At 38.6% G+C, this 26,509-nt stretch overlaps 2 protein-coding genes across 5 annotated transcripts in view; both read right to left on the reverse strand.

Annotated features, from left to right (window-relative positions):
- LOC310725282 (uncharacterized protein) overlaps nt 1-14,777 on the reverse strand; it is a 39,017-nt gene extending 24,240 nt beyond the window's left edge. The window contains exon 1 of the mRNA XM_083540132.1: nt 14,774-14,777. The gene's annotated coding sequence lies outside the window, so the exon portion shown is untranslated. The remainder of the gene's footprint in view (nt 1-14,773) is intronic.
- Nucleotides 1-26,509, reverse strand: part of atp8b2 (ATPase phospholipid transporting 8B2) — a 53,559-nt gene that overhangs the window by 13,498 nt on the left and 13,552 nt on the right. For 2 of the 4 annotated variants that reach the window (XM_083536046.1, XM_083536044.1), the window contains 16 exons: nt 23,012-23,110; nt 22,455-22,516; nt 22,250-22,322; nt 21,569-21,639; nt 21,078-21,157; nt 20,408-20,566; nt 20,234-20,322; nt 19,924-20,120; nt 18,855-19,063; nt 13,798-13,832; nt 12,806-12,971; nt 12,334-12,522; nt 11,198-11,313; nt 10,698-10,862; nt 2,640-2,751; nt 44-149 (listed from right to left, as the gene is read on the reverse strand). In XM_083536046.1, coding sequence (XP_083392172.1) covers nt 44-149; nt 2,640-2,751; nt 10,698-10,862; nt 11,198-11,313; nt 12,334-12,522; nt 12,806-12,971; nt 13,798-13,832; nt 18,855-19,063; nt 19,924-20,120; nt 20,234-20,322; nt 20,408-20,566; nt 21,078-21,157; nt 21,569-21,639; nt 22,250-22,322; nt 22,455-22,516; nt 23,012-23,110 — 1,928 coding nt within the window. Of the gene's footprint in view, nt 1-43; nt 150-2,639; nt 2,752-10,697; nt 10,863-11,197; nt 11,314-12,333; nt 12,523-12,805; nt 12,975-13,797; nt 13,833-18,854; nt 19,064-19,923; nt 20,121-20,233; nt 20,323-20,407; nt 20,567-21,077; nt 21,158-21,568; nt 21,640-22,249; nt 22,323-22,454; nt 22,517-23,011; nt 23,111-26,509 lie in introns of all 4 variants that reach the window. The other 2 variants (XM_083536045.1, XM_083536043.1) reach the window with 1 other exon arrangement.

Consider the following 26,509-nt stretch of genomic DNA (forward strand, 5'->3'; position numbering starts at 1 on the left):
ACCTTAATTGTGGGATTGAATGAACAGTTAAAATTTTCCATACCTGAGGTCTGCACGAACACTTTGGACAGTGTGCCCATTAACAATAAAGATCTCGGTCATGTTGTCAGTCAGCATTTTACATGAGTAGCCAATATTCACAGCTGTTTCTATAAGAAAGAACATAATGTCATAGCAAAATAATGTTAATAAATATTATACAATAATAATGATTAATTATACATTTTTATACATTGATTGTTACTTCATCTCAAGTCAAGTTTATTTCTTTAGCTCTTTTCACAACAGACATTGTCTCAAAGCAGCTTTACAGAATTTAACAGTTAAGGTGAATGGTGTGTATTGGTCCCTGATGAGCAGCCATGGCAACTGTGGCAAGAAAAAAAACTCCCTTAGATGTAGCTTACAGCACCTGGTATTCCCAGGCGGTCTCCCATCCAAGTACTAACCAGGGCAAAACCCTGCTTAGCTTCCGAGATCGGACGAGATTAAGCGTTCTCATAGTGGTATGGCCATAAGCAATATAGTGGAGTACAAAGTACATATATTAAATCACAACTGCAGTTGAATAGAGAGTACAGTGCCAATTAAGCAAAGAGGATTAAGGAATCCTGCAAAAAGTTCAGGGCTGGCACCTTGGTGATGCCGGGGCTTGAACCCCTGACCTTCTGGAGACCTGCTGATCGGTAAACCAACACCTTAAATCAAGTGAACATTTTGTCATCAAATTACATGTGTTACAAGCTGGAAAAATGGACACGTGTAAGTGTTTGAGGGAGTTTGACAAGGGCAAAATTGTGATGACTAGACAACTGGGTCAGAGCATCTCCAAAACTGCAGCTCTTGTAGTCTTCAGTGATTAATATTTATGAAAAGTGCTCCAAGGAAGAAACAGTGGTGAACTGGTGACATGGTTATGAACATCCAAGACGAGCTACTGTAGTTAAAAAGGCTGAAGAAGTTAATGCTGTTGATGTTCCCTGGGTAAGGACTGTTTTGGCAGCAAAAAGAGGACCAACACAATACTAGGCCGGTGGTCAGAATGCTGCACTTGTCCATTTGCATAATACTATTTGCACTTCTGATAGATGCTAAACTGCATTTTGTTGCTGTGTAAAATGACAATGTTGTCTGCCTGTCTGTCTGTCTGTCTATCTAGTAAATACACTAATTATTTACCCCAGTTTTAAATTAAAATTGGCCTATAAATGAGACAATCTGACTTAATTCTACAAAACATTGTTTAGAAGCTGTTTAACAGACACTTCTGTAAATAAGGGTTGGTGGTTAATGGTGGTGCTTTAAGGTTCTCTGGTCTAAGCAGACCCAAAATGTCATTCAAGATGGTGTATCAAGTTGGTTAGAGATGAATCGTTTTCTGCCTCTGACACTGTAGTTTTACAATCGGTGGTGGCCTAAACTCGATCAAAATCACTGACATATGTTTTAATATATTTTTTCCATTAAAATAAAGTAGACTATTTCCAATAGTCTATTCTCTTCATTTAATAGAATTTATCTTAGGTGTGCTGTGCTGTTGCAGAGTAGTGTCTGTTTACGTTGGAGTTTCTATCCAATCGGATTTCAGCTATCATCAGATCATGTGATGCCAGGGTCAAAGGTATCTATCTGCCTTGAGCCTTCACAGCCAGCACTGCAGGCATCCTGTAGCTTGCAATTCATGTTGCTTGAAGGCTGTTGCTTCAACCATTTAGACTGCAAACTGAGTCACTAAAGCCATTTCAAATGTGTCCAATAACGTCAGCATTTTTGATTGGCTGGTCAGAGATTGCACTAGTCAAGAGTTCACAAAATGCATCTGTAGCAAACTGCACAAGCTCAAATATATTTGTGTGGATTTAATAGTTTTTTTTTCATTCCACAATGGCTGACAGAGGAGAAAAAAGGAATTGGAAATTGGAACACTTACAAGGACATTTTCAAAATGGACATTACTAAAAAAAAGTGTCAGCCAAAACAGTTAAGCTTTTTCATGAACCATTTATATTTTTGCATTTTCTTTCCTGTAGAATTTGCACAAAAACAAACAATTTGCCTTCATTTCAAATCCCCTGGAAAATCGTAACATATGGAAAAAAATGCATAGAAAATTCACGGATGTATAAAATTGTATTTTATATTAAAATCCACAATTAAATGCATAAAAATACAAATTAGAATAAAAAAAAAAAAGTTCTGTCTAATCTCTAAATAGCTCAAGAAATTCTGCAAAAAAAATTGTGCAAAAATATTCAGATAGGCAAAAGTAATGTGTATATATGGCAGATGAGTTGCAGCTCAAATTGTATGCTCCATGCTACTAATCCAGGAAAGTGAATACATATGCAAGAAAAAAAAAAAATGTCTACATTTTATGTCACAATAAAAAAACTTTGTACATTCAAATCTAAAACCAAATCCCAGTTCAGTCAATTTTAATTCCAGGTTATATTAATGCACAATGTTACAAATATTCACTGTGATTAAAAGTACTGCATGCTTATACAGTGGAAATAAACTGTTATTTTACATATTTACATATATATTGTACAGATTATTCAGTTTGGGAAACATCATCTTATAGTTATTGTATTCCAGGCCTTGTTGTGTGTACTATTAATAACGTGATCTTTACTCACCCTGCTTGTCTCCTGTTAACACCCAGATTTTAATGTTAGTCAGTGACAACAGAGCGATGGTCTCAGCCACACCCTCCTGCAGCTTATCTTCAATAGCTGTGGCTCCCAAAAGCTACAACATAATAATGTAAAACAATACATGACTTATTTAAACAAATCACAAAAATATACCTTATGCAAGCGCTGCCATCAAGTCTTTCCAATCTTTACTTGACCTGATTCATCTCTTTAAGTGCTTTTTAGTGCTATTCAGCAAGTGGCTAAATAGCTTAGGCAGCATAAACGTCTAAGCTGAGCAGTAATGAATTGTTATACTCCTAATATACTGTATTATCCAGACAATGAGCTGATCTAAAATAGTACACTGTCTTATAGAGACAAAATCAATATCAGTTTTTGTTGCTTGAGTCTTGTTCATGTAACTATTAATAAAAGTGATAGAGTTATTAAGTAGAAAAGGACAATGCTTTTCTTCTTCTTTCTTCGTCTTCTTTCAGCTTCTCTTATTAGGGGTCGCCACAGCAGATCATCCGTCTCCATACCCCCGTCCTCTAAATCTGCCTCTTTCAACCCAAATACCTGCATGTCTTCCCTCATCACATCCATAAACCGCCTTCATCTCCATCCTTTATTGCTCTAACTTGCAGCACATCCTTCCCAGCTCGGTCCCTCTGTCTGGCCAATCGGTACAAATCCTTCTCTCCTTCCTTTGTGTCCAACTTCTCATACAGCTCCTCATATGACTTTTCCTTGGTTTCGCCACATCCCTCTTTACCTGCTTCCACATCTCCTTGTACTCCTGTCTACTTTTCTCATCACTCTGTCGATCCCAATTCTATTTTGCCAACCTCTTTCTCCTTATGCAATCATGCACTTCCTCATTCCACCACCACGTCTCTTTGTCTTCCTTTCTATTTCCAGATGTCACACCAAGTACCTTTCTAGCTGCCTCCCTCATCACTCCTGCAGTAGTTACCCAATCATCCAGCACCTCTTCACCACCACCGAGCCCCTGTCTGACCTCTTCCCTGAACCTCACACTACACTCTTCCTCCTTCAGTGTTCACCATCTTATTCTTCTCTCAGTCCTCACTCTCCTCCTCCTCTTCTTCACCTCCAAAACCATCCTACAGACCACCATCCGATGCTGTCTAGCTACACTGTCCCCCGCCAACACCTTACAATCTTCAATCTCCAGAAGGAGACAATGCTCAAACCTTTTAATTCACTTAAAACAAAGTATAGAGGAATTAAAGCTACAAAGATGCAGTCTTTTATTTTATTTTATTTATTTATTATATTTCTATTCATTTCTCACTATAACAAAACAACAACAGAGCCGATCAGTCAACACACACAGCATACACTCAAGCCTATTAATAACAACAATATATTGCTAATATGAGAACGTGACCATGGAAAGGCAAAGGGCAAATCAAAACATGAGGGAAACAATTTTAAATTAATAAATGAATAAACAAAACAAAAACACAAAAAAAGAACATAAATCAGGGATAGGGTCTTGCTTGTGTAAGTAAATCCCACAAAGGGGCCCATATCCGCCAGAATACATCGGATTTATTCTGCAAGTCTTCGTAAGTTTTTCCAAAGGGAGAAGATTAACCATTTGTGCTAAACACATCTTTAAAGTTGGTACCTGTGCTGATGACTATAGAATAAGTATGCATTTCTTTGCCAAATAAGTAATGATATTTAATAAAGACTGTGAATCAGTGGAGAAATCCAATGATGTTTTGCAGTTTGGTAAAAAAATAGATGGAGTCAAAGTAAATTTTCTAGCCAGCGTTTTCTGAACCATATCATGTACCTCATGCCAAAAAGGTCTAATGTTCTTACAGTAAAATGTATAAAAAAAAAAATTTATTTCTGATTTCTATTTCTGATTTACATTTAAAACACATCTGAGGTACATTTGGGTACATTTTGTGGAGGCGTACTAAGGTAAGATATATCCTGTATATAAATTTAAAGTTTTGCTCATGCACAGAGCTTGAGATTGATTTATGAAAAACCTCTTCACGTATAGAGAGCCATTCGTCATCAGTAAATGATTGGCCCATATCCCTTTCCCAAACCTTTCTCAAAGAATTTAAAGGGGAAGAGGTTTCTGATAACAAAGAATACAGATAAGAAATCGGACCCTTTAGTGCCTCCGGAAGAAGAAGACTATTTTCAACATCAGAAAGTTCCCAGCGAATTTTCCCGTCTCATTTCAGACTGAATAAAATGACGTAATTGGAGAAATTTTAAAAAGTCTGTTTTGAAAATTTGATAATCTATCCTAAGTGTCTCAAAAGTCCTTTCCTGTAAATAAACTAGCCAAATTAGATATACCTTTTCTGCCCAGGACAGAAGGCCAATACCGGCTAACAAGTCAGGGAAGTCAGGGTTTAAAGCAATTGGGGATTGCATGCACAAATTCTTGGGGACATTGAGATACTTCCTGGCATCATCCCAAGCCAAAAGAGTGTTAAATAGCAAAAAAATTGCCCAGCTACGGGGCAGACCTCCTTGAAGTTATGAATAAACGGAAGGGATGTTAGCATTCTTGGCACGCATGCAAAAGATTCCATACTGACCCACCAGGAGTCTGTATCATGTAAAAACCACCCAAGCATTTGTTTAATCTGAGCAGCCCAATAAAATAGCTGCATATTGGGCAAAGAGCCACACACTCCCTTGGCTTCAAAAAAGAAGCAAGTTTAATCCTAGGTTTTTTATTGTTCCATATAAACTTACCAATAGCTACATTCAGATCTTCAAAAAAGTTCTGATCCAAGTAACACGGTATACGCTGAAATAAATAAAGGAAACGGGGGAGAACATTTATTTTGATTGTATTAATTCTTCCGAAGAAAGAAATTGGTAAAGGGGTCCACCTATTCATACATTGCTTAAGTCTTGCCATTAAGGGTGAGTAGTTCTTAGAGAATAAATCCTATAATTTAGAGGTTATGTGTATGTCCAAATAAAGAAACCCAGAGTCAGGGATTCGAAAGGGACAATGTCAATTAACAGGTTGTGGGGTATTCAAAAATATGGCCTGGGATTTTCCAAAATTTATTTTATATCCAGTAAACTTACCAAATTGATTAATTGTCTCCAACAGACTGGGCATAGATAACTGTAGCTGCTTTAAGTAAAGAAGAACGTCGTCCGCATATAATGATAGACAGTGTTCCATCCCACCTGCCATCACCCCTTGGATGCCCCTATGCATGCGAATACTTTCTTCCAATAGTTCGATATATAAGGCAAACAAGAGTGGCGACAGGGGACAGCCCTGACGGCAGCCTCTTTGTATCGAAAGTCTACTTGATAATAAACTGTTAGTATTAACCACAGCTGATGGGCTAGAGTAAAGAAGTCTCACTAGTTTGATAAAGTAAGAGCCCAAATCGAATATGTCCAACACTTGAAATAAAAACCTCCACTCAACCCTGTTGAACGTTTTCTCTGCATCCAGAGATATTATAGCAGCCGGGTCACCATCTATAGTCAGATGCTGCATTATGTTCAATAGACGACGAACGTTGTCTAAACCATAACAAGATTTAATAAATCCAGTTTGGTCTGGTTTAAATGATCTTATGTAGAATCTTCTCCAGGCGACGAGCTAAAGCTTTAGCCACAATTTTGAAGTCTACATTAAGTAAAATGATTTAGCGATATGGGGCACCGTCTAATGGGTTCTTTCCTTTTTTGAGGATCAAGTTAATAGAAGCAGTCCTCCAGGAATCTGGAGTAAGACTGTTTTCCAAAAGGTTATCAACTACTGGCATGAAAATAGGGGACAGCAAATGCCAAAAATATTTTTTTAATTCCAGAGGGAAGCCATCCAACCCTGGTGCCCTCCCACTAGGCATAGACTGAATAGCGGCAAAGATTGCACCTTTTGTCAGAGGGGTATTGAGAAAAGCCTGGTCCTCGTCTGAGATTGAGAATAGGGGTATACTATCCAAAAAAGTGGCAGGGTCTTGGTCTTTCAGCTGGATCATGTGAAACTACTCCCTCAGCAATTTCAATTGCCCTAATGGACCTTTCAGCTTGTTCACATTTGAGTGGATATGCCAAGAGATGACTGGGTTTATTCCCATACTGATATAACCTTTGCCTGCTGAACATCACTAACTTTTTTACATGTTCTGAATAGTTTAAGTTTAGTTTAGATCTGGCACCAATTAGAAGATTCCAGTTGTTTTGTGTGGGTGAAATTTAATGAATCAATTCCAATTTGTTAACCTCTTCCTCTAATGTTTTCCTGTTCTCTGCCTTTTGTTTTTTACACCACGTTGTAAAAGAGAAAATGTGGCCCCTTAAGGTGGCCTTAGCTGCATCCCATTTGGTGGTGCTGTTCAGTGGACAGAATTCATTATCCTGCCTGTACTGGGATATTTTTTCTTTAAGAAACTGGCAGAAAGCGTTGTCATTAAGGAGAGAACTGTTAAATATTCAGTAAGAAGATTTTGGGGTTGAAAATTCTGTTAAATCTAAAAACACTGGGCTATGGTCCGAAAGAACCACTGGACAAATTTCACAGAATCTTACACAATTAACAAATCTGGAAGGCAAGAATAGATATTCTAATCTGGAATAAGAATTATGGGGAGAAGAATAAAATGTAAAATCCTTGACCCCTGGGTGTAGCTCTCTCCATATGTCCAATAATCCTGAAGCACGACACATATTTTGTAGAGTTCATGAAGAACGGGCAGATGATCTTGTGAAAGATGATCTGTCTAACCTACCATCCATGACACAATTAAAGTCCCCAGCCATAATCCCCTGGCCATGACACTTATGATTAAACAATAGGACCATCTTCGATATAAAGTCAGGGCTGTACTCATTTGGGGCATACACATTTAAAACAGAAAGAGGTTTTCCCAAGATGTGAACAGTGTGACATGTGATCCGAACAAATCTGCCTTCAGGATCTTTTTCAACCTGTTTTAAGATAAAAGGTTTCATGTGACCACCCTAGTCAGATCAGACATACATCAGTGCTGTTTAAAGTATTCGCATGTTGTGGACTGACAAAAGTAAGATTAAGACGTCATAAATCTGGAATATAACCGGCTAAACATAAACAATAACCCCTACCAACCCTCCCCTCTCTGCCCTATCCCCAAACGATAGGGCTCACATATCAACTCGTCACACACACCATCCACCAACAGCTCCATTGACCACCCAGAAACACGACAGACAGAAAGAACCTCCTAAAAACTCATAGAAATAAACAAATAAAATCCACCCTAATAGCCTTAATAAAAAAAATATATTAATTAAATACAACCTATAAAGAAAAAGAAGAGAAAAAATAAATATATGTATATAAGCCGCACCCACTGAATTTGACAAATATTTTTATTTTAAACATAAATAAGCCGCACCTGTCTATGAGCTCTCTACACTGAAACTAATGAACTTTACACAGGCTTTAATGAAAGACAGTGTCTGTTACACGGTGTAACGGGTGAAATATGTTGCGCTTCCTTTAGAAGCATAGCGGTATTTTGGAATATCCTGGCACCGCATTTTTCCGCAATTACTGCATGTGTGGAGACCGAGGAATATGTCCTTATTATTTTCTGATGCTCATTTCTAAGTTTCTTTGACTAACCCGTAACGCTGTTGCCAAGAATAATAAAAAAGCACGAGTTTTGGAAACCTGCCTGTGCTTATATGATTTCAGTTGCAACTGGAGATAGCGAGCTCTCCCTTCGCCCTGACTCAACGTGTTACAACAACTTGTATCTAAACAGTAGCCTACCAAGAAAGTCATTGTTCACTGTCTTCCTCTTTCCTTTCACAACTATTTCTCTCGCGATTTTTTCTTTTGGCATCGTTGTGCGTTTAAAAATCTCCATCGGTGGAAGTATAACGTGGCACTACTATGGTTAACTGGTGTTTTCCTGGCAGCTCTCAAAATAATTTTATCTTTACTTTTCTGTGATCTTGTTGATGAAAAAGTAGGAAAATCCTTATCCCCACCACTTTCCATCTCCTTTCACGTTATTGAAATAGCACAAATTATACAGAAAATAGGGCTAGATAAAAAAAAAATACGGAGTTCTAAAGCGGAGCAAAACTCTTAAGCTGCCATCTTGCTCAGGGTCTATCAAGACCCATAAAAAGTCTTAATGGACATTGTGAGAGCATAGTAAGTAATCCAGGATCAGGATTTTGGCAAAAGCACTTTAAACATTAGAATTTATTTTATTTATTTTTTTATTAGGTTTGAAATACTTTCCAAAGAACCAATTTCAGGGTTTCATTGTAGTTATTGGGAATGAATACATATTGAATTCAAACATTTAAAGAATAGTAACAAATAAAAACTTTCTGGAAGTGTCCTTAAGGTGTTGTGTCAGTCTTTCAAAATAAACCTTCTTGGTCATTGATTTTCTGATTAGTGCATCAGTGGCTTTTTAGCAATACCACCCATATCACAATGCTTCCACCATCATGCTTCACAGTCACAACAGTATTCTTCTAATCAAAGTCTCACCCTTATCGTCAACACAAACCACTGATTATTATAGCCACCCTGAGTGATAACAGCTGTACGTCGCTTAACCATGCAAAGCCGCACGTCCTATTCAGCATGTTCATGTTTTTGTCTGCTTAAGAGGACCACACATGTTTGTGTATCTTGTATTAGAGCAAATTTTGTGCTAGAATTAGAATTGTTGCTCTTCACAAAAATGGCAGAGGCTATAAAATATATAAAAAAAACACCTATAAATAAGGTGTTGTGTCAGTCTTTCAAAATAAACCTTGTTCACTGATTTTCTGATTAGTGCATTAGTGGCTTTTTCAGCAAAACCACCTATATCACAATGCTTCCAACCTGAACCTGAGTTACAGTACAGTGGCCAGGGTCATATAGAGGTTTCCACTCTGAACAGGCCTCGCAAGGGTCCATCAAAGGAGTTAATTCCTCATGCTGTGCGTCAGGTGCAGAAGCAGGCATCAAAAAACAAACACTTAAATGCTGCCAGCATTGTTTTAGAGGTTGCAGAAGCGGAAGGTCCTCTTGTTAGTGTTTAGACCATACGCCACACACTGCAACAAGTCAGTTTGCATGGCCATAGTCCCAGAAGGAAACCTCTTCTGAATCTGGCTCACAAGAAAGCCTGCAAACAGTTTGCTGAAAACAACCTGGTCAAAAGCATGAATTACTGGAACAATGTCCTGTGGTCTGATGAGACTAAGGTAAACTTGTTTGGTTCAGATGGTCCTGCATGTGTGGTGATTCACTGGTGAGGAGAACCAAGAAAATTGTGTCTTGCCTACAGTCAAGCATGGTGGTGGTAGCATCATGGTCTGGGGCTGCATGAGTTCTGCTGGTACTGTGGATCTGAGGTTTATTGAGGAAAACATTGATTTCAAAATGTACTGTGACATTCTGAAGCAGGAAATGACGCCCTCCCTTCAGAAACTGGGCTAAACGGCAGTTTTCCAACATAATAACAACCCAAAACACACCGCCAAGATAAAACTGCCTTGCTGAGGAAGCTGAAGGTGATGGTGATAGAGTGGCTAAAGTATGTCTTCAGACTTGAAACCTATTAAGGAACCTATGAAGCATCCTCTAGTGGAAGGTGGAGAAGCGCCATATGTCTAACATCCAGTGGCTCTTGATGTCATTATGGAGGGGTGAAAGAGGATCTCAGTAATAGCATGTGCAGACATTGGTGCTCACACAAAATATTAACACTTTGGACACATTTTTGACATGTTCACTTAGAGTGCACTTACTTATGTTGCCAGATATTTAGATGATAATGGCTGTATGTTGTTTAATTTTTAGAGGACAGTAAATCTGTACTGCTATACAAGATGCACATCGACTACTCTAAAATATATCCAAGTTTCATTTCTATAGTATTGTCCCTTGAGAAGATATAATACAATGGTTGCTGAAATGTGAGGGGTGCACACACTTTTGTGAGATACGGTAACAAATATATACATAAATGCCTTATATGTTTGAAAATAAAACATTTGAAAGCAAACCATCCACAGTACCATCATGTTCTGTTCAATCTCCTCATAAGCATCAGCCAAACGATCTTCTCTGAAATCTGTAGCTTTGTCTGCACCACGGTAATGCTCTGCCCACTCCTTCCACTGCTCCTCAGATAGATCCCGATAGGCCAGCACCAGGGTCCGTAACCCATCACCAGCATACTCCTATTAACAAAACCCATACAAATATCTGTTGATGTCAAATCATAATACTCAAGTCATTGCTTTATCATTTTCTTTCTTCATTCAGAACACTGGACAGATGCAACTGGGGGAATAACAGACACTCACTACTAGCCCACTAGATGGCACTGTTTAACTATTAACTACAGCATACTGTGGGGTTCTTGTAAATTAAAGTAAATTATAGGAAGTAATAATCATTACGCCATGCTGTGTTTTACTGTGAAGTTATATTCTGTTGGCTAAAGAGAATATATTTAGCCTTCATCACATAAAAATACGAACCCCAGCAAACAGACAAACACAAGTATGCTTACATTGAGGTGGTCCAAGGTTATGTTCATCAGCTCATGACATGAAGAATGAAGTCTCTCAAAAAGCACTGTGTCTGCTCCTTTACAGTATAAGCGAATATGGCCCTCAGGCGTCCTTACTAAAACACACACACACACACACACACACACACACACACACACACACACACACACGTTTTAGTCTATTAAGTAACTGTTAACTTAAACATAACAATTAACTAACTAACGTAATTAGCACAATTTACAACTAACACAGAACTAATGAACTAACTGAGTTCAAATTAGTTGTTGCCATGTATCAAACAACTTTTCCAGCCATATGTGGTTCTTCTACAAGTGTTGGAGGTCCAACAATTTTACAGGATGCCTTCGGATGCAAGAACATAAAATTTCTTGCTCTCACTTGAACACGGAGACCCAAACTTGATTCAGCATTATAATGCCCCTGCTTATTTTTGTAATTTTAATTAGTTGTATTTTTGAAATATGTTGTATATATATATATACACACAACATATTTTTGGAATAGCCTGCCGCTGCATTTTTCCGCTATTACTGCATGTGTGCAAGGCCGAGGAATATGTCCTTATTATTTTCTGATGCTAATTTCTAAGTTTCTTTGACTAACCTATAACGCTGTTGCCAAGAAAATAAAAAAGCACGAGTTTTGGAAACCTGTTTGTGCTTATATGATTGCAACTGGAGTTAGCGAGCTCTCCCATGACCCAGACTCAACGCGTTACAACGGCTTGTATCCAAACAGTAGCCTACCAAGAAAGTCATTGTTCACTGTCTTTCTCCTTTTTCTCTCTGGAGTTTATCTTTTGGCATTGTCGTGCGTAAAAAAAAAAAAAACAGTTTTTTCTCCCGATGCCGTGCAGCTCAGAACACAGGTGAGGTGCGTTTTTTTCTTTTCCGTTCAGAAATTGCATCAGTCTAATGTTATGTCGCTCAGTTTTTTGGCTTGAAGTTTGTGAAACCGGAAAAAACCCAGGGAAAATTCATAAATTAGCCGCTTCGTTGTTTAAGCCGCGGGGTTCAAAACGTGGGAAAAAAGTAGCGGCTTATAGTACGAAAAATACGGTACATATATGCATAATACAGCATTCTTGTGTGTGCATGTTTGTAGTCAAACATACCTATGACTGACATCCTCTTGCGGATGTTGTTGAAGTCCAGGATGGCAAGAAGTGTGTATGTGACTGCTTTGCCCAGTTCCTGTGTAGTGATTGTTCCAGGAGTACGAGAACGGAACACAAAGCCAAAATTGCGTGCTGCCTTCACCAACGCGCCTTCGTCAGGGGACTGAGCCTTATACACCAGTGCTCCTACAGACGTGAGAAGGAGGGGCAAATAATATTGAGAAACTAGGCAACATAATGAGTTACATATAATTGCATTTCTGCTGGCTCATTTCCCACTAATCTTATCATTGAATAAAGTACAGAATTGTCATTCAGGATCACAAACTGCACAACACCTAAACGTAACAGCCACACCCTGTCTTACTCAAGAATCTTGGGCTTCTATTTATTAGAACGATAGAAATAAAAGAAAGGTGGCCAAATCCCAGTCAGGAACAAGTACCAGGATTGAATAGGTGAGAATTACCTTCGCTTTTCTCCTCACTCATGACCGTGTGGCAGAGAGAAAGCAAACGGAAGAACTCGTGCACTGCTGGCTCCCCAACCTTCACAGCATCCAGCAACGAGGAGTCGTAGAACCGAAAGTCCTGGTCAGCCAGCGAGTTCCAAGTGCTGAAATCTAAAGGCTGGGCCTTCTGGCAAAGAGTCATCATATTATAATATGAATATTAGAAGGCTGTGAAAAAGCATAATATCCCTTAAACTCATCGTTACACATACTAAGGTTACTTGCTGATGGCACTGATGAACAGTTTTCTGTGGCAAAGAAAAGAAAGTATGATGTATTTTTCATCTGCTGCGTTGGGTTTCTTAGGCCGACCTCTGTATCTACTGTCCTCAACATTTCCCGTTTCTCTGTGCTTCTTCAAAATAGCTTGAAAAGCACATTTGGAAACCTGTCTGCTTTGAAATCTTTGCCTGGGAGAGACTTTGTGTCTTTGTTTTTTTTGTGTCTTTTTGCTGTGCTCTGTCTTTTGCCATGGTGACCTGTGACCTGTGACCTGACCTGTGATATTTCACATCCTCCTCTTAGTAGTAGAGTTTGGCTGTTTCTCACAATTTTAGATGATGAGTTTAAGGGATATTACATTTTTTGCACAGTCTTCTAATATTCTTTACACACATTAAGGTCATGGCCAATGGCAAACATAACAAAGTACATGCTGTAATAAAAGACAAGTGTTTCTAATTTGTACATAGAAACTTGTCACATAATAACATGTCAAAAATACATTGTATTTAAATCTGTCTTTATATATAAATAAACCGAGAGGATGGAAGGCATCAGGTCAGAATTCCTTTAAAATTTTATTTGCATACATATTTATCCGAGTATCTAAAAGTCAATTATCCATATATAGTCATTAGCATCATTTATGTATTTTTTTGTGGCTGCATTTATGCATTTTTCCTCACTTTTGTAATCATGCCACTTTTATCGCCTTTGTAAGCACTCACTTTATGCTGAGTTCCTGGAATATCCACTACTTCACCTGTAAGTACATAGAAAAATACAGTATCAATAGACCTGTTGCAATTTACACCATGTAGAAATTGTCAGTCTTTTGCTTTAATCCGTCCTCAGGGTTCTTTGATAGACAATACAGAAGATTAATGCACATAGGATTTAATAATTGAATAATATTTTACAATTATTATTTATTATTAGACAGAGTTTATGTATATATTTAAGTATATTTTTTTATTTATTTGATGGTACTATACTGTACACGTTTTATATATTGTGTTCAGAAAATAAACTGGAGAATGATCAATATTGATTAAGCCCTTATCAAGAGATTGTTGAAAAATTTGCCCCAAAAAAAAAAGAAATTAAGACGAACCATTATATCAGTTAAGATTTAATACTATCAGTTACTGTGTTACAGCTGCAGTCATTTGACTAAGACAGCAGTCATGAGACATTAAACTGATATATTTAGAGTTTTATAAAATAAAATAAGGAAAATATAAAAATATGAATAAGAACAATATGTTTTATGACATACAGTACAGACCAAAAGTTTATATGTTATATATATATATATATACAGTGAGGAAAATAAGTATTTGAACACCCTGCTATTTTGCAAGTTCTCCCACTTAGAAATCATGGAGGGGTCTGAAATTGTCATCGTAGGTGCATGTCCATGGTGAGAGACATAATCTAAAAATAAAAAATCCAGAAATCACAATATATGATTTTTAAACTATTTATTTGTATGATACAGCTGCAAATAAGTATTTGAACACCTGTCTATCAGCTAGAATTCTGACCCTCAAAGACCTGTAAGTCTCTCTTTAAAATGTCCACCTCCACTACATTTATTATCCTAAATAAGATGCACCTGTTTGAGGTCGTTAGCTGCATAAAGACACCTGTCCACCCCATACAATCAGTAAGAATCCAACTACTAACATGGCCAAGACCAAAGAGCTGTCCAAAGACACTAGAGACAAAAATGTACACCTCCACAAGGCTGGAAAGGGCTACAGGGAAATTGCCAAGCAGCTTGGTGAAAAAAGGTCCACTGTTGGAGCAATCATTAGAAAATGGAAGAAGCTAAGCATGACTGTCAATCTCCCTCTGACTGGGGCTCCATGCAAGATCTTACTTCCTGGGGTCTCAATGATCCTAAGGAAGGTGAGAAATCAGCCCAGAACTACACGGGAGGAGCTGGTCAATGACCTGAAAAGAGCTGAGACCACCGTTTCCAAGGTTACTGTTGGTAATACACTAAGACGTCATGGTTTGAAATCATGCATGGCACGGAAGGTTCCCCTGCTTAAACCAGCACATGTCCAGGCACGTCTTAAGTTTGCCAATGACCATTTGGATGATCCAGAGGAGTCATGGGAGAAAGTCATGTGGTCAGATGAGACCAAAATAGAACTTTTGGGTCATAATTCCACTAAACGTTTTTGAAGGAAGAAGAATGATGAGTACCATCCCAAGAACACCATCCCTACTGTGAAGCATGGGGGTGGTAGCATCATGCTTTGGGGGTGTTTTTCTGCACATGGGACAGGGCGACTGCACTGTATTAAGAAGAGGATGACCGGGGCCTTGTATTGCGAGATTTTGGGGAGCAACCTCTTTCCCTCAGTTAGAGCATTAAAGATGGGTCGATGCTGGGTCTTCCAACATGACAATGACCCGAAGCACACAGCCAGGATAACCAAGAAATGGCTCTGTAAGAAGCATATCAAGGTTCTGGCGTGGCCTAGCCAGTCTCCAGACCTAAACCCAATAGAGAATCTTTTCTCCGTGTTTCTCAGCGACAGGCCAGAAACCGGACTGATCTAAAAAAGATCTGTGTGGAGGAGTGGGCCAAAATCCCTCCTGCAGTGTGTGCAAACCTGGTGAAAAACTACAGGAAACATTTGACCTCTATAATTGCAAACAAAGACTACTGTACCAAATATTAACATTGACTTTCTCAGGTGTTCAAATACTTATTTGCAGCTGTATCATACAAATAAATAGTTAAAAAATCATACATTGTGATTTCTGGATTTTTTTTTTAGATTATGTCTCTCACAGTGGACATGCACATACGATGACAATTTCAGACCCCTCCATGGTTTCTAAGTGGGAGAACTTGCAAAATAGCAGGGTGTTCAAATACTTATTTTCCTCACTGTATATACAGGGGTCTGAAATTGTCATCGTAGGTGCATGTCCACTGTGAGAGACATAATCTAAAAAAAAAAATCCAGAAATCACAATGTATGATTTTTTAACTATTTATTTGTATGATACAGCTGCAAATAAGTATTTGAACACCTGAGAAAGTCAATGTTAATATTTGGTACAGGAGCCTTTGTTTGCAATTACAGAGGTCAAACGTTTCCTGTAGTTTTTCACCAGGTTTGCACACACTGCAGGAGGGATTTTGACCCACTCCTCCACACAGATCTTCTCTAGATCAGTCAGGTTTATGGCCTGTTGCTGAAAAACACGGAGTTTGAGCTCCCTTTAAAGATTTTCTATTGGGTTTAGGTCTGGAGACTGGCTAGGCCACGCCAGAACCTTGATATGCTTCTTACAGAGCCACTCCTTGGTTATCCTGGCTGTGTGCTTCGGGTCATTGTCATGTTGGAAGACCCAGCCTCGACCCATCTTCAATGCTCTAACTGAGGGAAGGAGGTTGTTCCCCAAAATCTCGCAATACATGGCCCCGGTCATCCTCTCCTTAATACAGTGCAGTCGCCCTGTCCCATTTGCAGAAAAACACCCCCAAAACATGATGCTACCACCCCCATGCTTCACAGTAGGGATGGTGTTCTTGGGATGGTACTCATCATTCTTCTTCCTCCAAACACGTTTAGTGGAATTATGGCCCAAAAGTTCTATTTTGGTCTCATCTGACCACATGACTTTCTCCCATGACTCCTCTGGATCATCCAAATGGTCATTGGCAAACTTAAGATGTGCCTGGACATGTGCTGGTTTAAGCAGGGGAACCTTCCGTACCATGCATGATTTCAAACCATGACGTCTTAGTGTATTATCAACAGTGACCTTGGAAACGGTGGTCCCAGCTCTTTTCAGGTCATTGACCAGCTCCTCCCATGTAGTTCTGGGCTGATTTCTCACCTTCCTTAGGATCATTGAGACCCCACGAGGTGAGATCTTGCATGGAGCCCCAGTCCGAGGGAGATTGACAGTCATGTTTAGCTTCTTCCATTTTCTAATGATTGCTCCAACAGTGGACCTTTTTTCACCAAGCTGCTTGGCAATTTCCCCGTAGCCCTTTCCAGCCTTGTGGAGGTGTACAATTTAGTCTCTAGTGTCTTTGGACAGCTCTTTGGTCTTGGCCATGTTAGTAGTTGGATTCTTACTGATTGTATGGGGTGGACAGGTGTCTTTATGCAGCTAACGACCTCAAACAGGTGCATCTAATTTAGGATAATAAATGTAGTGGAGGTGGACATTTTAAAGGCAGACTAACAGGTCTTTAAGGGTCAAAATTCTAGCTGATAGACAGGTGTTCAAATACTTATTTGCAGCTGTATCATACAAATAAATAGTTTAAAAATCATATATTGTGATTTCTGGATTTTTTTTTTAGATTATGTCTCTCACAGTGGACATGCACCTACGATGACAATTTCAGACCCCTCCATGATTTCTAAGTGGGAGAACTTGCAAAATAGCAGGGTGTTCAAATACTTATTTTCCTCACTGTATATATATATATATATATATATATATATATATATATATATATATATATATATATATATATATATATATATATATATACATACAGTACAGACCAAAAGTTTATATATATTATATATACGGTACAGACCAAAAAGTTTGGACACACCTTCTCATTCAAAGAGTTTTCTTTATTTTCATGACTATGAAAATTGTAGAGTCACACTGAAGGCATCAAAACTATGAATTAACACATGTGGAATTATATACATAACAAAAAAGTGAACTGAAAATATGTCATATTGTAGGTTCTTCAAAGTAGCCATCAAGAGAATGCCAAGAGTGTGCAAAGCAGTAATCTAAGCAAAAGGTGGCTACTTTTATTTGAAATAAAACACACATCAGTGGTATTTGTTTCTCTCTCTCTCTCTCTCTCTCTCTCTCTCTCTCTCTCTCTCTCTCTCTCTCTCTCTCTCTCTCTCTCCCTCCCTCCCTCCCTCCGAATTCCTTTTTATTGTAAATCTTTTTTCACAGGCCAACAACAAAACAACCAAAAATAATAATAATTTTCTTTTAATAAAAAAAAAAAAATTAAAACAATCTTTCAACCATTAACAGTCCATGCCTTGGAGTATAAAAAGTGCATAAAGACATCATTCATTCAAGCTTAATTTACTACACTCTGATTTAATTTGATTGGTTGAAGTCGGATTCCTGCATCTCTTCTTAGATACCTGGCATCGTGTCTGGGGTTTAGGCTCTGAGCTGAGGAAATCCTCAGGATTGAGTGAAGGTGTTCATCAGTGAGACTCCTGAGTGAGGTTTTGTTCATCTTCATTATAGAGAACAGTTGCACACACAGATATGTGCTGCTGAACATCGAGAGTGTATGAGCAGCTTGGGCACGGAGTTGTGCAGTGTGTCGGGGAGAAACATGGAAACTGTGCAGCACACACAGAGTCGTACTTTGACTTGAGCGTGTCACTACACTGGAGTTCAATCAGCTCCATTTGGACGCTTTCCACGTCACCCACAAACGGATTACTGAGCAGTTCAAATCTGCATTTCTGGGCTTCAAAGTCGGTAAATCACCGGGTAAATTCAGCGCTGAGTACGCAGAGTTTTTCAGCTTGAAGTTTTTCAGCGGTCTCGACTGACGCGCCCGCACACTAACAAAGCATTCTGGGATTTGTAGTATTAGCGTTGTATGTGCTATACACTGGCGGGCCAGCTCTAATACACATTTTATATGATCTCGCGGGCCAAATATAATCACCTAAGTTTGCCTGAGTTTGACACCCCTCCTCTAGAGGAAATGTTAACAGTGTTTTTTGCGTGAGCGTCTTACCGTAGGTATTTCCATTGATGGAGCACTTGTTAAAGGTCATGATGTTCTGAGTAAGGGTTCCAGTCTTGTCACTGAAAATATACTCCACCTGGCCCAGCTCTTCGTTCAGCGTCGTGCTTCGAGCCTCTGCTGCTGTGTTACTACGGCTACAAAACATCCGCCGGTCCCAGTTAATGAAGTAACTGTGGCCCAGTCGAATCACTTCCACGCTGACATAAAGGGAGAAAAAAAAGCTAAAAGTTTTTAAACCTTGTGATTTATTTTACAAAATGCAAAAACATAAAACAAAACCAAAGATGAAATGCTCAGCAAGAGCCTATGAACTAACAGGGCAAACATGCGTATGGTTTCTATTCTTTCATCTGTTTAGCCTGACAAGACAAAACCTTTGTATTGTAGTAGGTGTCCTATTTTTTGAGCAAGATCATGCTATAGAAAGCAACACATCTGCTGTCAAATATGGCATTGTGCATTTTTCCCTGATAGTTGTTTGGAACTGTAGATCTGTGTAAGGTTAGATTAGCAGTAACATCAGGTGCCTTCCAAATGTTTGCTCAGCATAAAACAATAAAGATTTATAAAGATTGTTAGGATGGTGAAAATAAAAACACTCATAGCCCAGTCTGCAACAATGAGATCAATACATTTTTTGATGAGGTGTGCCTATCTGGAGAGTGAGTTGAAAGTAATCTGGTGTTTTTCTCATTGGAGAAACACTAAGAGACTGATGCTGGCAATGAAAGTACAATCAAAGACAAGCAGATCTGTGGGATGTAATTACCCCTGCAGCTTTCCTGAATGTCCTATTCCACATTTAGTCTCTATTTGCTGTTATAATCACCTGTACGGTGGGTGAGGAAAGTCAGCGTTCCAGTTTATTCCAAAGGTTTTCAATAGGGTTGAGGTCAGAGCTATATTTTTAATCTATATGTTCATGGACCTTACTCTGCACATATTTTCCTCTGCATCTTGTCTAAACAGGTTTTAAGGATATCCAATGTTAAAAAAAAGTTTGACACCTCTTTCTCTATCTCTCACTTCCTTTTTTTTTTTTTTTAGCTTGGCTTACCTTACATACAGGGAGATGGGCACCACAGTGTTAAGAATGATGATATATGACCAGAAGGAGAGGAAGGCCGAGAAGAGGAAGTTGTCAACAGGAGGATCCCATGGAAGATAGCTCTGAAAAAGTGAACCCACTTTGCTCTCCCATACAGCATTTCCAATGGCCAGTATTATCCCCATACACACCAGGAAACCAAAAATCTAATGGAGATGGGAAGAGATCAGGTGATGATAGAGTATACAGGTCTAAAGTATTGTATCAGCAAAACCTGTGTATGGTACAGTATGTGTTTTGACAGAGGAGACTCTCGTACCCACAGAACCAGTGTGTTCATCAGGCGGTCTATGCTTGTCCGTTTGAACTTTGTGCGTCCGCTGTTCTGCATCAGCTTGGTGTCTGGACCTATTGCAGTCAAACAATGCAGAGAAGTTCAGCATACAGTATAATTGTATAAATGAGGGACGTTTACATGCAAACCTACATGTACCTGCAAATATGACAAGACCGTAGCAGCTCTCAGTGTTGCGTAGGACACAGCCTCTCAGCAGCATGTTCTGATTGGTCAGAGCATACTTACACTCCCTCCAGTACAATGTCCCACAGAAGCGATCCAGCTTATTATTAGGGGGCTCACACACCACCTCTCCTGCAAAGGAGAACAACAATCGGCACCAATACAATAATATTATACTTTATCAATTTTACAGTTAATTCTTTTTTTGTACAAAAGAACAAAAAATGGTAGTCCTAAAATGAAACCACAGAAGTATAGCTGGTCACAGTCACACACCAGGTACTGCTGTTGTGAAACCTAGGAATTGGAGTCTCAAATCAGCATGAGCACCACCCAAAAAAAAAAAAGAACAAGCATCTTGCACAAAACAAAGGTGAAGAACACTGCTGGTTTTGTGACACCCTCAAATATTTATACCTTCTCATGCAAAACCTTCACATGCTGAGCAAATGAGCTGTTAATTTTTCGAACGTTACCTCATCAGAGTTTTAGATGATTGACCACACAATCAAACATATTTTACCCAACAAAAGCAACCCAATGATCTTTACATTAGAAATGTCAAGGTTCAGTAAACATTCGTGCTTCGCACATTGGGTAACACACTGACGCACACACACAGAGATCGAAATTCAACCCCTACCATCAAACTGAGCAAGGTTGGTAGGGTCCCCTAGCTCTGAGGTAACAGACGGGGACTGACGTACTTTCATGTTCGTCTCGCTGTAACACACACACACACACACACACACACACACACACACACACACACACACACACACACACACACACACACACACACACGCTGTGAGAAAATGGGTTAAACAGTTTGAAAGATAAAATATAAAGATGAAATATATAAATAGATAAACAAACCTATGTTATGTTGTACTAACCGGCAATAGCTTGCTGGTAATGTAAGACTTTGAACAAGTAAACTAGCATGAGGTTGCTGTTTTGATCTACAATACACACTTGCAAGTCGCTCTAGATAAGGCCATGTACTAACATTTTAAATGTAAATAATATAAGACCTGCACTGCTGCTGTGGTTTCGATGTACCAAAACCTCACATTTAAACAAATATACCTTCAGTAGTGGTTTCATGAGACACCTCAAGTTACACCATCTTACCCATCTAGCTCTGCAGTCTCAATGTAACACAAACCATGTGGTTCACTGCTAGACAACAGGAGCAGGTCAGCCTGTAACACATACAAACACATATGTTTCATCATCACTATTCCAATATGCAAAAAAGAAGTGAATTAAAATACATTATATAAATAAACATTTGTTGACACTTGACCATAAGATTTGTATGTGCATTTTGTATGTCATTTTCCACATTTAGTTCCTATTTGCTTTTATAATAAGCTCCACTTTTGAAATTAATAAAGGCAGGTACTGATGTAGGTGAGATGAGGAGGCCTGGGAGACAGTCAGCATTTCAGTTTATCCCAAAGGTGTTCATGCTGCGTTTTTGCCCAGGGACAATTTCATGATGGAACATTTTCTGATACCGCATCCTAAGACATCCTATAAATTTTTGTGCCTCTAACCTTGTGGTAAAAGTTTGTAAAGGAACCACATTTGGCTGGAAATGTCAGGTGTTACATATAATATAAGTCCTCCAAATGTGAAGAAATCATCACAATGGCTAATGCACCTGTCCAATATACAACATAAATGAAATGGGAACTGTTGTTTATACTTCTTACTCTGCACATATGACTGTTTTTGGAAATTGCATGGTTTAAATCAAAGTAAGCACCATGATCATATCATTAGACAGAGTCAGGAAGAAAGTCTTACTGCAACAAACTGGTTGTTCTCTAGTTTAATGATGTCCCCCACTGTCACATTCAACCACTTCTCCTTCTGAAGACTGTAACACAGATAGATTAAATAAAGTAACAGTCATAGGAAGAACCCATACTGCATGTTATAAGCTAATGATACACATTGAAAAATTTATAAATATGAATATGTTAATTTATCTATAGGAGTTAGGACTCACATGCCATTGATTAGCACCTGAGACTGGCGATTATTCACCTGGTTATCGCTCTTGTGACGAAACTGCAGCAGAGGAGCAACAGGTCTACATTAATTGTTTCATCTTGGTCAGTGTTGAAACAAAACCGAACTCATGCATGGTCATGAGTTTTATGGGATTTACACAAAATGGTCATTGTGTATTATTCTATTTGGAGTGCATCTTTTTGTATTATGGATTAAAATAGTAAATGAAATAGCCCTTAGTTCCAACATGAATTTTAAATGTAAACGAGACTGAAGCCTGAATCGTATTTCTGTAAAGATGAATATACTTTTTATGCTATACACAGAGAAGGTCACAGGAGACTGGAAGAAAACCATGTGACATTATTATCAGATTATCATTACAGTATGTTTACAATCATTTCAAACTTGTGGTGTGATTAAAAACGAGAAAAGAGAGAGAGAGAGAGAGAGAGAGAGAGAGAGAGAGAGAGAGAGAGAGAGAGAGAGAGAGAGAGAGAGAGAGAGAGAGAGAGAGAGAGAGAGAGAGAGAGAGAGAGAGAAACAACTCACATAATCATCAGTGGCATCTTTAACTGCAGTGATGCTCAGCACCAGTACTAAAGGCACTATAGTGGTGAACCAGGACAAGGAAGAAATCTGAGGAATCAACTGAAGGAGACAAAGAGAGAGCGAGAGATATAGAGATAGAGATAGAGAACATTAAACAGAACACATAAGAGATGCACTGACAAAAATACCTTTCATCAGATAGATGCATCTTGTCGAAGCACATATTTGCAACAGTGTCATTTCTACACGCTACTTCACATTTATCTCCTCGATCGCTTTTCGCCTTCTTATTCATCATGAGCACAAAATAACAAAATGTTAGTTTGTGTGTAATACGTTCCTCCAATTAACAATGCCTTTACTCACATACGCTACAGAGCACCGTCCACCAGAACTTTTTTATTTTAACAATCAAAATATTCACAAGTACACATTGTCCATCATAACTGACACATTTGTACATAAAATTAAAATGGTCCATTTGTAAACTGAACACTTGTAAATAACATCTGTACATTTATTTAACAACATTTTTACTCTGTATATATTGCATTATACAGTGAGGAAAATAAGTATTTAAACACCCTGCTATTTTGCAAGTTCTTCCACTTAGAAATCATGGAGGGGTCTGAAATTGTCATCGTAGGTGCATGTCCACTGTGAGAGACATAATCTAAAAAAAAGTAATCCAGAAATCACAAAATATGATTTTTTAACTATTTATTTGTATGATACAGCTGCAAATAAGTATTTGAACACCTGAGAAAGTCAATGTTCATATTTGGTACAGTAGCCTTTGTTTGCAATTAGAGGTCAAACGTTTCCTGTAGTTTTTCACCAGGTTTGCACACACTGCAGGAGGGATTTTAGCCCACTCCTCCACACAGATCTTCTCCAGATCAGTCAGGTTTCTGGCCTGTCGCTGAGAAACACGGAGTTTGAGCTCCCTCCAAAGATTTTCTATTGGGTTTAGGTCTGGAGACTGGCTAGGCAACGCCAGAACCTTGATATGCTTCTTACAGAGCCACTCCTTGGTTATCCTGGCTGTGTGCTTTGGGTCATTGTCATGTTGGAAGACCCAGCCTCGACCCATCTTCAATGCTGTAACTGAGGGAAGGAGGTTGTTCCCCAAAATCTCGCAATACATGGCCCCGGTCATCCTCTCCTTAATACAGTGCAGTCGCCCTGTCCCATGTGCAGAAAAACTCCCCGAAGGCATGATGCTACCACCCCCATGCTCGACAGTAGGGATGGTGTTCTTGGGATGGTACTCATCATTCTTCTTCCTCCAAACACGTTTAGTGGAATTATGACCCAAAAGTTCTATTTTGGTCTCATCTGACCACATGACTTTCTCCCATGACTCCTCTGGATCATCCAAATGGTCATTGGCAAACTTAAGACGTGCCTGGACATGTGCTGGTTTAAGCAGGGGAACCTTCCGTGCCATGCATGATTTCAAACCATGACGTCTTAGTGTATTACCAACAGTAACCTTGGAAACGGTGGTCCCAGCTCTTTTCAGGTCATTGACCAGCTCCTCCCGTGTAGTTCTGGGCTGATTTCTCACCTTCCTTAGGATCATTGAGACCCCACAAGGTGAGATCTTGCATGGAGCCCCAGTCCGAGGGAGATTGACAGTCATGTTTAGCTTCTTCCATTTTCTAATGATTGCTCCAACAGTGGACCTTTTTTCACCAAGCTGCTTGGCAATTTCCCCGTAGCCCTTTCCAGCCTTGTGGAGGTGTACAATTTTGTCTCTAGTGTCTTTGGACAGCTCTTTGGTCTTGGCCATGTTAGTAGTTGGATTCTTACTGATTGTATGGGGTGGACAGGTGTCTTTATGCAGCTAACGACCTCAAACAGGTGCATCTAATTTAAGATTATAAATGTAGTGGAGGTGGACATTTTAAAGGCAGACTAACAGGTCTTTGAGGGTCAGAATTCTAGCTGATAGACAGGTGTTCAAATACTTATTTGCAGCTGTATCATACAAATAAATAGTTTAAAAATCATATATTGTGATTTCTGGATTTTTTTTTTAGATTATGTCTCTCACAGTGGACATGCGACGATGCTACGATGACAATTTCAGACCCCTCCATGATTTCTAAGTGGGAGAACTTGCAAAATAGCAGGGTGTTCAGATACTTATTTTCCTCACTGTATAACTGTCTGGTTTACTATTCTGTTACATTATATCTGTATTTCTCCTGCACTGGAAGCTCCTGATGATAAGGTAAATTCCTTGTGTAAGCATACTTGGTAATAAAGCTATTTTTGATTCCGATTCTGATACCACACTACATAAGCTGACAATGAACTTGTGCATGTGATAGGATTTAGTCATACAAAATACAGCAGCAAATATTTTATAATACAGTGTGGTTGTATTCTTGAATCTCGATCAGAAGGTGACGGATAACTTTATTTACCGAAAGTCATATCGGTGTGTTGACTTTTTTGAGTGTAACATTAACAATCTCAATTACAAACAAGTTTGGACATTGTGTAAAATATAAATTAAAAACAAAATGCAATGATTTTGCAATGATGATGCAAACCTCATAAATACTTATTTTAATCACAAAAAAAATGCAATCAAATGTTTAAACTGAGAATATGTACCATTTAAAGGAATAAATAAGGTCATTTTCAAATTGATGGCTGCAATATATCTAAAAAAATAAAATAAATGTAGAACAAGGCCATGTTTCCATTGTGTAGCAGCACGTTTTCTGTCCATATAAACCTGGGAACTGAGGACACCAGTTGCTTAAGTTTAACGATGGGAATGTTGTACCATATGTGTATGATACAGGATTCTAGCTCATCAACAGTTCAGGGTGTCCTTTGTTGCATTTTTCAATTTATAATGCAACAAATGTTTTTAAATGGTAAAATATCTACACTGCAGCCAAATCAGTTCAGCAGCTGGACTGTTAAATGTTGAATACAAAGTCATGTTATTATAATAGATGAAGTATGCAGTTAGCATTGTTTTGCTCAAATATGCAAGTCCACTGAAAAAGTTATTTTATGGATAGAAGCATTTGTTGCTCTAAAACCTGTACTTACTGTTCAGAATTGATTGTGCAAGCTGCTCTTTTAACAGCAATAATGCACACCCAATACTATATCTGGGATGCGACTTTTTTTAACTGATGCTGATAACAAGCCAAATAGTCCCTCTCTTCTGTAGTCTGGAGGACATGGTGTTCATTGTTTTGTTTTTTAATTAAAATTGTAATCCGTCTGACCACAGAACAGTTTTCCACATTCGCTCAATACACTTTAATTAATCTTTGGCCCAAAGAAAATGGAACAGTGCCTGGATCATGTGTATGCATACCTTCTTTTTTGCAATATAGAGATTTAACCTGCATTTGTGAATGAAATGGCAAACTGTGTTCACAGACAATGATTTGTGGAAGTGTTAATAGGCCCATGCAGTGATTTACATTACAGAATCATGATTGATTTAAATGCAGTGCTGCC

The sequence above is a fragment of the Silurus aristotelis genome, assembly GCF_946808225.1.
Source record: "Silurus aristotelis genome assembly, chromosome: 1".
NCBI lineage: Eukaryota > Metazoa > Chordata > Actinopteri > Siluriformes > Siluridae > Silurus > Silurus aristotelis.